The 12,008-nt window shown below is 37.6% G+C and overlaps 1 protein-coding gene across 1 annotated transcript in view; it reads left to right on the top strand.

The window, feature by feature from the left end:
• The window catches only part of LOC126277984 (ATP-dependent RNA helicase DDX24), a 73,556-nt gene that overhangs the window by 19,754 nt on the left and 41,794 nt on the right, over positions 1–12,008 (top strand). The window contains exons 2-3 of the mRNA XM_049977649.1: positions 1,660–1,971; positions 2,051–2,183. Of these exons, the coding sequence (XP_049833606.1) occupies positions 1,660–1,971; positions 2,051–2,183 (445 nt within the window). The remainder of the gene's footprint in view (positions 1–1,659; positions 1,972–2,050; positions 2,184–12,008) is intronic.

Raw genomic sequence — 12,008 nt, 5'->3', positions numbered from 1 at the left:
AAAATAATTAATAAAGAATAAAAAAATTCAGATTCTCTCATTTATATGTAGAAACATTTTGATAGTTTAAGAATTCGAGGCATGAATTTCTTGGCTGACAATTAGCAGTCTTTCCACTTTTATCATTTCTCAAGGTAGTTAACATCCTGTGACTTCATATTATCAAAAGATAAATTTAAAGTTTGCTTAAAGTTAAAAATTTTCATAGTCTTTTTTTTCCAAATTAAAGATGAAAAAAAGCTCAGAAGTGTGTATGTGTTAATCAAATCTGATAGTATTGTAAACAAGGTTTTTATTAAAAATAATTTCAGATCTCTATCACTAGTAGTTTTTTTTATTAATTTTTTTATTTTCCCTTACATAATTACATTTTCACAAACACACTCATTTAGAGAGTTCTGCAATGTTGTAACAAATCATCAAAAAATCAAAATATTTTATTTTTGTAATCCACCTAGAAAGAAATCTGCTGCACGCATAACAAAATTAGTAATAGCAAAAACAATCAATTATTGACAGAATTACTTAATTGGATAGATAAAAAATCTACTCACCAAGCAGCGGCAGAATACACATAAAAGACTGTTGTAATTGGCAAGCTTTCGGAGCCCGTGGTTCCTTCCTCCGACAGAAGGGTTGAAGGGGAAAGAAGAAAAGGACTTGAGAGCTCTAGGAAAAGGGTTAGATTTCAGAAAAGGCACCCAGAACTGTGGGTCAGGGGAGACTTACCGTATGGGATGAGAAGGAAAGACTGATTGTTGGGGGCTGCATCGATGGGATTTGAAAACCTGAGATCTTAAAGGTGGAAGACAGGGTAATAAGCAGACGGAGATTACTGCTTACATCTTGCATGGGTTAATGAGACTGAAAATCTAAGTGCAATGTACATAACAGAGGTGGGAGGGGGGCAATGAAAAATAGATGGGAAAGACGAGAAAAGATGTAGAAAACTAAAACAGAGTGAATCAAAGAGTGCTTACAGTGAAGAACTGTAGACTGTAGTGAAGACTGAAGACAAAAGTTTTCTGTGTGTGTATTCTGCCGCCGCTTGGTGCGTAGATTTTTTATCTGTCCAGTTAAATAAAATTAGTAATAGCTGTTTTAAGTAATTTAAACTATCACATACTAATCAAACGTATTAGGAGTGTTGTTTTGAACTAAGCATATGTTACATTTATTCAAAACTGCAATAACTCTGGCACTGCCATACTGTGATTAAGAGGTAGTTGTTTGTCTGCTTCTTATGTGTCATGGCAGTCAAATTAGTGTTAAGGGCTGAAGTAAAGTCCACCAATTATTCTGCTTTCTGTTTTACAATCAGGCCTCTGATCCAGTTGTCGTAATTCAGTTGCTGTAATTCAGAGGTGATGATGATAATATGATTGTAAGCAGCTTATGGTTATTGAATATTTATTGAGTTATTTTGTTTTGTAAAATTGGATCCTATAATGGAGGTGATATTGTTTTCCCATTTTTGCAATACACTTTACAGAACTTATTCATTTTAAGTTCTGGAAATGTTGATGTTATGTGATATTTATCTGTCAAGAAATAATTTTTTGGATTAGTTTTGTTTAAGTGTGGAAGATTTTAATATTTAGGTGTAGCCCTGTTTATTATTTTTGCCCTTTTTTAGACTTTTTTTGTACATTTGTGTAGAAAAAGAAGAAGAGGAGGAAGAAGAAGAAACCAGCTCAGACAGACAACAGTGACAATAATGCTAAAACAAGCAAGAGGAAAGACAGAGTTGGCGATCTAAGTCAGCTACCATCTTCAAAAAAAATTAAGTATGAAACAACACAACAATCATGTTCCGATGCTGGCAGTAGTGAAAAGATAGCGATTAAAGATGGAGGAGATATTTATGAAGGTATAATGGGGGGAATGGAAGCATGGCATGGATTAAATGTACCCACTCAAATAATACATGCTTTATCTGAACTGAAATTTACAAAACCAACTACAATACAGGTATTGTAATTGTGTAATAACCATTGTCATTTTGATTCCCTGTATTGTTTCTAATGCTACATTTCTGGCATTGTTATAGTCCATGGCATTACCACCAGCAATCCTAGGGAAACGAGACATACTGGGTGCTGCTGAAACAGGAAGCGGAAAAACTCTTGCATTTGGAATTCCGATAATAAGTGGCATTTTGGAGTGTAAGAGAAGGGATTCAGGTGAGAAACAAACATATAAAAATAAAAGTTAATTGAACAATAGTTTAACATGACATATGTGTATCTCATGCTAAAACACAGTTTGTTTCAGTTTTATGTTAGATTTTAAATACCATTGCTTTGAAAAATTGAGTAGTTGCACTATAAAGAGGCAAATTGCATAACTGTCTCACATAAACTTTCCCTTGTCAAATATTCATGAAGGAAGAAACATTCCTCAAGATAGTGGTGAATGTTTGTTCATTCCTGTTACAGTACATTCCTGACAATTTTATGGTAGCAATTATATAAGTTTTATTATTTGCTACTTTTCAGGATGAGATGTTTTACGTAGCACACATTTATTGATGGGAGAGAATGGTTTCACTTTGTATGGAATGTGTTACATGTGACAGATTGAAAGTGAACACCACACCAGAGTTCAATTTAGTACCTGGATACATTTCTTTCGCTTGCAGTGTTCTACTGTTTGACCAGTCAGAGCTTTTCTGACGGATTAAATGAAAATTTTTAATAGCTTCTCTCCATTCTTTTGAACTTCACAGAAGCTGCCCTACAATGCTCTGGCTCTAGCCTGTCTAATTGAATAGACATACTAGATACTTTGACTTCTTCGCAGGCTCATGACTGTTACAGAGGTGACGTTCTTTTCAATTCGTGCAGGATGTGCTGTGTAATTGAAGTTAGGAAAGAATGTAAATGGGCTGGTGGCAAATCTTAAATTCTGAAGCTGCTCATGTGCATGGTGCAAAGAGTAGAGCGCAGCCTATGACAGGCAGATATCGTGGCCTGGTATGTCATTGTTAATTTCATATACCTTGTCATGACTGATGTGGAATTTTAGTTGTTTTTCTCTGACTGTGGCTGGTAATTGTTTGCTCCCAGCTCTTGGACTGCTTACAGAGACTTTGTATACAGTTGTGCTGTTATGTTTAGCATGATAGTACCCTCTGCAGTTGCTGATCTTGATAAAATGAGCACTGAATTATGAAGGAATTTAAGTATTTTATATCTGTTAGTAAAGTAACAAAACTGAACAGCCACTTTCATTTACAGTATGGAAATTTTTCATTTGGTAAAGTATTTGCATGTGGACTTTCTCGTGCCTTAAAGTTATTCCTTATCAGTATGATTAATGGAATACCCAAAATGCAAAAAGAAAAGTGATGGGTTTAGTACCTAAAAATCGCATATGCCGTAATGTCATTTTAACTATCTTACGATATCCATGGGTGGATCAGATAACTTATGAAGAGATACTGAATCAAATTCAGGTGGAAATAAATTTAAGGCAAAACTTGACTGAATGAAAGGTTGTTTTATAAAGAACATTTTGAGGCATCGAGGGACAATCAATTTGATAATGGAGGAAAGCCCAAGGCTTGACTACAGTAAGCAGGTTCAAATAGACGTAGGTTGTAATAGTTATTCAGAGGTGAAGAGGTAGACTAGCATGGAGACCTGCATCAAACCAAGTTTTAATTTCTTTGTTGTTCTTTCAGCTTTTGAAGTACACATTTTTATTGGTCATTTGACCTGTAACAATAACAAATTTATTTACTATTAACTTACACCAAATAAAGTTGACAGTACTCGGCATGATTTTGAAACTTCCTGCCGAAATATTTGTTGTTTGCAGATTAATATGTTATGTAATTGCTAGTGTTTTTTAAATCTCTCAAGTGTACCCAATCTCTTAAAGAATGTGAAAGCATAAAGGGCAGACAAAAGCTCTCGCATTTTCCAAAAATGACGTGTTGACCAATTACACAAAGTTTTGCAGTCCCATGAACTGCCCATACTTATAGTAGTTTGAAATTCCCCATTTTCTTACAACTGGTAGAGTTGTTCATCCATTTAGAAGTTGACTGTATGCTCTTGTTTGAGGCTTGTTGATAGATCTTGAGTATTAGAACTATGATAATGCGTCCATATAGAATAGTAGTTATTTCTAATGGAGATGAAGTGCAGCAGTGATGTACAGTTCATATTTCATTTGCACATATGAAGAATAAGTACAGTTTAGGGAGGTCTCAATTGTCTTGTTTGTCATACTAGCTGACTGTCTGGCAGTGCCCCATTACCTGTTTACCTGAGTCGTATATTAACCCTTTGCACTCCGTAAGGCAGACACAGGGCGGCTCCGAGCATTCGTATTTAAATCGCCGCTTAGGCGGCAGTGCACCGCAGAGATTTGCGCGGGTCTCTTTGTGGAAACAATGTGGCCGCTGGCTAACAATTGGGGTATACATTAAAACAAAATGTGTGCTTTCATTCATATATTTACGTAAGCTTTTACAGTAAAAAACTTTCCATTGTATGGTATTTTTTGAAACACTCTTCAGGGTGGAGAGCTGGGTTTCGTGAGCATGTTTTGCAGTAATACACAGTTTCACACCTGCACCTTTCTTTTTTCTGTCTGAGCACACTGCACAATCCTTATGCTTGTTCCCAGGAAGCTTATTGATAATGTGCAACTTAACATTCAAGCATTCCTCGTTATCAGAAGTTGAACGATGTCCTCGTTTCTGTCCTTGAGTTCTTTCTTCGGCAACTAATCCTCTTTTAACACTTTTAAGGAATGCTTTGTGAGACGGTATTGTCAAGTTGTTTTTCTCACGGTGGTTCTTGTATAGTAAATAGCTGTTCACAAGTCCTACCTCCAACAGCCAGATGTATAGTTTTTGCCACCACTCGAGACTTTTCATTAGAAAACCGTAACCGTAAGTAAAATGGTCAGATCGATCAGCTCCGCCCATCTTTGAAGTATAATCAATAATCACATTTGGTTTCTTTATTTCTTCCCTTTCCTTTTTGTTTCTCCTTTCTATAAGTGACACTGAGTTATTGGCTTTTGTAGAAAGCATGATAACTGTTCGTTTATCTTGCCATGCCAGAACCATCATTTTGTTGTTGCGGAGCCATTTTATTTTGTGCTTCCTTACACAGAGCTCCTTTCTTGATTGCAGCTGGAAGGTTTTTGCGATTGGCCTGAATCGTTCCTGTGAGATGCTTGTTCTGTTTCAACAGCTCATCAGCTAATGCAACACTTGTATAAAAACGGTCAGTGTACAAATGATACCTGATTGTCCTGTAGCATTTCTGATATTAGCTAGCAGCTGAAGAACTATGATATCAGAAAAATTCAAGTGTGGATAAATCAATGACTCAGTTGTTACAGCACCAAAATAGGGTATCAAACTGCAGATACACCCATTTGATGAATCCAAAATTACATAAACTCTGAGTCCCCATTTTGTTGGTTTTGAGGACTGTACGTTTTGAATAATACACGACCCTTGAATCATACTGTAGATTCATGAGCAGCTAAATACTGATATGGTCGATAAATTTCGAGAAACGTGCCAGACAAGTAATTCAGTACATTTGTCACTTTACTCAGACGTAACTGAATCTGACTGTTGACATGTGTAGCACTCGTCGGATTAGAAACATGAAGTGCCCAGAAAATTTGAATAAATCGTTGGCAACTAAAACAGTCCGAAAAGAAGCTGGATGATTGTAACCATTCTCTTGAAAAAAAGTCCTGCACGTTCTTACACTTTTGTAATGCCATATTCAGTAGCACACCACGGAAGTGTTTCATTTCTTCCATGGTAACATTTCTCCACTCCCACCATGCAGAATGTTGTGGAAGTGGTTCACTTTACGTATTTTTTATGTAGCATACATATTCGTTTCATCTGCTATTTGTTGATAAAGGTTATCTGTAAAAAGCAATTGAAAGAATCCGACAGGTGATGATGGAACAGAACTACTTTCTGTTATAAAACCACACTTTGATTCGTCAAAAGGAAAATCTGTGAAGTTAGTGTCAGTGTCGCTCCACATTCGCCACGAATCCTCTGCTGAATCACTAGAAACATGCACATTGTCACTGTTTTCTTCGTCATTGTCACTCGCATTGTTTTGAAATTAATCACTATCATAATCAAAATCATTTTCACTCTCGTTTTCACTTAGGGATTGCTCTAAAAGATCTAAAATCTCTTCCTCAAAAAGGACTGTACGTGAAGGACTAGCCATTTCGAGCGTGTGGACTTGAACGTAATACGAGGGCTGTCCAGAAAGTAAGTTACGATTGATCGCGAAATGAAAATCACAGTGAAAGTCAGAAATGTTTCATTTGTAACAGTTAGCTACACCTTTCAGCTACTTCTCTACGTAGTCGCCGTTCTGACTCAGACATTCGTCGTAGTGTTGTACCAACTTTCCAATACCCTCATCATAGAAGGCAGTCGCCAGTGCTTTCCGCCAATTCTCTATGCTGGTCTAAAGCTCGTTGTCTGTGCCAAAATGTTGTCTTCATAGCCAGCGATTCGTTTGAGCATAGATGAAACTTGGTGGAGACAGTTACGGGCTGTATTGTGGGTAACCAAACATTTCCAATTGAAACGATGCAGGAACATCTTCATTGCCCCTGCAGAATGAGGCTGAGAATTGTCTTGAAGAAGAAACTGCATGACAGTTATGTAATGTTGGTTGCATAGCTTCAGGGGAAAATTCTCACCAGGCCCTCGTACTTGGCGGGAGACACTATTTTCTATAACACCTTTACGCGCTCACTAAGAGCTCAGGAATGAAAAGAGCAACATAATTCTACCTACAGTCATTCTAGAGACACTGCCCAACACATCTTTGCAAAGCTTTATCAGATTTTCATAGTCGTTTCCATTTCGCGACCGATCGTAACTTACTTTCTGGACAGCCCTCGTAATTACAATCTTTGACTTAACACAGCTGCTACTGTTCGACACCGAGTTAACATTAGTTCTCCTAGATGGCAGCACACTGCAGCAACAATGCCTAGTAGATTCAAAATAAGTCTGAATCCTTCGAGTGGAAAGGGTTAAATAAGAAAAAGAATGGAAGAAAATCATCTTGTCATTCTTGCCATGTCATTACTCAGTGTACCCTTGATGTATTGGAAGGCAGGTACTCTCCTTCAATCTTCTAGCAAAGTGCCATGTGTCACTGTCCATGTCCTTGTATAATCACTCGTGGTAGCAGGCAATTAAATTCCCAGGTCTGAAATTTAAGTGTGTGCCACTGTGGTCATTTAAGCCACTGGCATACAGCGAAGGGTATACCTTTCATCGCACTTGCATGCATTTACATACAGTGATGGCTACAGCCGTCACCGTGCAGTCATCTTGTTGTGTGATGCTTTGGTATGTAATGCACTACTGATGGTCCTATTTTTAGTTCAGGCAGCATGTTAATAGCTGGCAGCAATGGTGTCTGCCTTTAAATCAACCAGAAATGCTCAGCTGCAGCTAAATATTACAATGCAAAGTCAGCGCGTTTTTGGTAGGTTCAGTATCGCAATGTGGCTGATCCATATGAAATCCAAGCCGAAACAATGCATCGATTTCTTGAAGAAAGTGGTTTGAGTTATACTGGTCATGAAAGCACTGAATCATAAGCTAGTTACAACAGTGATTGTGTTGACAAAGAAGATTTTTCCCTCGACATTTGAGATGCCATAGCAGAGTTGGCAACAGATACATTGACAATTACTGATGAGTGGAACTCGGATAATATTTGCAATAATCCATGCATTATCAAAAGCAGCATTGAAGGTGAGATAGACCTTACTACTTGCAGATCCCTAGGCCAAAACCCATCAGAATTGCATGTAACAGATGTTTTTTTGATGTCACAGTTGTGGGAGACAGTGGCCAAGGAAGCAAATTCATTTGCAGCTAAAACACATGTGGAAACAACTGCATATGTGGAACAGAGAAGAATGATTGAGAAAGCAGACTGATTTCTTCTGACAATAGATGAGATCGAAAGCCCATTTTGCATTCTGTCCACTTATGTCACAAAGAAAGAAACTTCTGTACTACTTGATTGGTTGAAGAGAAAAATAATACAGACTCCTATTTTTGGTGAAACTGTCCCTCAAAGCCATCTCAAGGTATCTTCGTTTTGCTACTGATTCAGCAGAAAAGCAGCATGACAAATGGAGGAAAGTCAGACCAGTTATTATTCTCCCTCTTGACAGATTTCAGAGGGTGTGCAAGTGTGGAAAATTTTTTTGTATCAAAGAAAGCCTGATGAAGTTGAGGGCAGATTGTCATAAGCACAACACAACTCTTCAAAGATGGAAAGATTTGGTTTGAAAATATATAAAGTCTGCTCATCTGACAGTAGATACTGTTACAGTTTTTAAATTTACACAGGTCTTGAGGCAGAACAGCTATTCAGCACCCTAGCAAGTTGTTTTTGATTTGTGGGAGACTTCACTGGATGAATGGAGAACAGGTATAGTTCTATCACCTTGTTTCTAAAGATATTGGAGAGGAAGACCTACGTGGTTGGAGCTGTAAGACCAAACAGAAAGAGCATGCCACCTCAATTCAAGAACTCAGTGCTAAAACAGTGCCAACTGACTTTTGCACCATCGAATAAAGTTCTTGCTGTGAAGTGGATGGATTGACAAAAAACCAATGCACATCCCGTTAACTGTTCATGATTGACCTGACTATGGGAAGACAAAGGAGAAACTTAGTTGCATCATTGATTGTAACAAAGGAATGAGTGAAGTCGATGCACTTAGCAATGCTTAGCGTCATATCCTCTTGTGTTCATATATGTGAAGGGGTATAAAAATATATTTTTGTATGTTATACATGGCATTTCTCAGTGCAAGTATATTACGATGCAAATTTTGCACGTTTTCATAGTTTCAGGAGTGAACATAGGTGATACGTATGAAATCCACTCTGAAAGAATATGTCGATTTTTTGAAGTAAGTTATTTGAGTGATATTGTGAACTAGATTCTGAAAATAGTGAAAGTACAGAATCAGAAGTGATTGACAACAGCGGTTGTGTTGACAAATAAGTTTTGAACTCCAGTAAAAGAAGAATAAGATTCACAGATTTTCAGCTCAACCTGGTAGAACAAATTCTAAAAAACCTTAGACTTCCATTTTCCCCACAAAAATGCCCCCAACCGACAAAAGAGCGGCGCCGTCTATAAAATGTAAGGTCTGTTATGACAAAGGTCATTGTGGAGTACCCTGCTTTGAGTGCGAAGAGTGCAAGAGTTGCCTACATATGGATAAGTGTTTTACACTTTATCACACTCAGACAAACTATATTTGATTATATTTTACAATGTAATAGAGAAATACAATAAATATGCTGCTCTAATATAGCTTATAGTATGTTGCTGTAAAAATAAGGAAAATCACTGAAAAATAAGTGTACTGCTGTCACAATGTCAGTCAAAAAAATTGTATGCCAGTGGGTTAAATTTCTTCTGTTGTTCTTGACTGAATAAGTAGACCCACAGTGATACACCAGAACTTTGCCAGATGATGCAAGGACACTAATGCCTTCCAAAATTTTGCAGGCATGCAACAAATTATTGTGTCAGTAAACCCAAAAAGATTTTAGGGTACTGAACTTGTGAAAACCTTCATTTACATATAAGAAATGAAATTTATGTATAGTGTAAAAACAAACTTAATATTAAATGTGTATATACAGTGTTCATATTATAAAATTAATTCAAATTAACTCAAAACTTGCTTGTATTCAATATTTTTCAATTCCTCTTCCCACTTCCACTGCACTTTTAGACGTGAAATGCCATAGAAACTGTCACCAATCAGCCTACCCACTCCATAAACTGTGGATTTGAGACTTGTGTCAGTTCTTTTATACTATTTTTAAATTTTGCCGCTTTTGCACCGGCACTAACACATCCAGGCGTGAAATCCCTTTGGAACTGCTATTAGTGTGCTTAGCATCCATGAATCCTACCGAGTGTCATTTTGCCTGGACAGTATACATATTTTTGCATCGCCCTGTTCCCTCCCCAACCACCACCTCCATATCTAGGAGTTGTGGCAGCACAGTCTGTTTCCTACATAAGAATGTTCTTTTCCAAATACAAAACTGTCACACTCTTCTATCATGGCAAGTCTTACTCTTCTATCATGGCAAGTCTTTTGATCCCGGCAAATACTAGAGCAAACAAACTAACTTTCCTACTGTAGCTGCAGTGTGTCATGTCTGTCGGGTTGGATCTCCACCTGCTGCTAAATCAGTTTCTGGTCCACTGCGTATGCTGTCAGTACTGCTTTGCTTCGTCAGCTGCTAACTGCAAAACCTGCCACTTTCTCGTCTAATACAACTTGGCCTTCTCCATTGGGGGATGATGTTTTCCATCTGCATCCCATTGTAACGATCCAGTTTTCACAGCATCAGTCTTCTTTATACACTGTCTTGATATCTTCCACCCACCGTACAACACTTTCACTTTGCAGAATCATTCCCTACCACACTTTCGACTTACTACAGGTTTTCTACCTCACAGTTGGATATACACAGTGTGCAGTGGCCCAGGCTGTTTTCTTCACAAGAATGTTTTACTCACCTTTCAGTGATATTCTTCTGTGGCACATGCACTTGCCTTGAAGAAAACAAATAATGATTCATCAATTGGAAAACATGTAATAAAAACTCAGTTGCACTACACAAATCTGTGTGTGAAATAGTTTTTTAAGTATCAAATCTAGCAAGGTACTAAATGAGAGAAAGTGATCAATTGAAAATTCATATATATTTCACTGCCAAGTCCAAAAGTACTTTGGGGTTAAAATTTTGAAATTCGCATGTAAGCACCATCACTCTCAATAGGCAGTTTATGGTATACACTGTGAGGTGTTATTGGAAAAATTGCAGACGGATTTTCTGTGGGTAGAATGCTTGCTCAGTATTCTTTGTTCACTTTGAAATACCAGTTCGATGTTACGGTTTGTGCAATATGCCATTCAAATATAAGTTATTCAAAATGGTCACAGTCCACACAAGAAATCCAGAATTTCGAAATCACCTTTGTTGTTTGACTGTTAACATTTTCCATGATTTTTCAGTGGTGACAATTGCTCAAAATTAAAACATCTTTCCAGAGCTCAATGCTGACACAGCCAATCGCTATGATGTCCGAACCCTAAATGTTTTCCCCCTGCAGAAAGCAATCCCTCTAGCTAGCCAGCAAAATGCGCATGAAGGCCCTCTCTTCTCATTGAATGACATCCATCATAGCCAATCAACCTGCAGCTCTAAACCTCAGAAGCTATGACTCTGGTGCTGATATTGTTCATTTTTTATTATTTTTACACAATCTTTCCACATGTATCCAATTGCACTCATAGGAGTGCTAGTGGTATGATAGCCCAACAGTATTTTTTCAACATAGTAAGTTAATTGCTCCTTGCATTCCAGAGCTATACTTACATGTACTCAGTTTCCCAGCCCCACCCCACAAATACGGGTGGCAAGGATGTCTAATACCTACAGTGTGTGCATGGATGTGGTATGGCACCACAGCTCAGAGAAATCTAATTTCTGCTGTACACTCTGTGGAGAGTAATTTTAAAACTGTAGTGATTAAAGATTTCTTGTCTTACATTCAGATGTGAAACCTTTCAAACATATATATGATCATCTTTCTAAGGTTTATATTGGTACTTACTCTGTTTGCAGTTTTCTGCAAAGAATGTTCCATTGTTTCACAAGCAATCTTTCATCATCTGATTACAAGAAGTAACTACTGACATAAGAGAGAAACTTTAAATTTGTTTTTGGAAGGGGGGGGGGGGGGGGGGGAATTCATCTTCAGTACGGCATCATTGCATATTGCAAACACCCCCCCCCCCCCCTCTCCACCATACATATACACAGTTTTCCGCATAGACTTAATTAATATTAGGCCTAGCCACAACATTCCCACTTGTAAAATTTTTAAGCAAGCAACTTTCTACATTAAGTGCTGCATAGTTGC

Source organism: Schistocerca gregaria, chromosome 6, assembly GCF_023897955.1.
Source record: "Schistocerca gregaria isolate iqSchGreg1 chromosome 6, iqSchGreg1.2, whole genome shotgun sequence".
In the NCBI taxonomy this organism is placed as follows: domain Eukaryota; kingdom Metazoa; phylum Arthropoda; class Insecta; order Orthoptera; family Acrididae; genus Schistocerca; species Schistocerca gregaria.
This window is presented reverse-complemented; position numbering and strand designations above follow the sequence as displayed.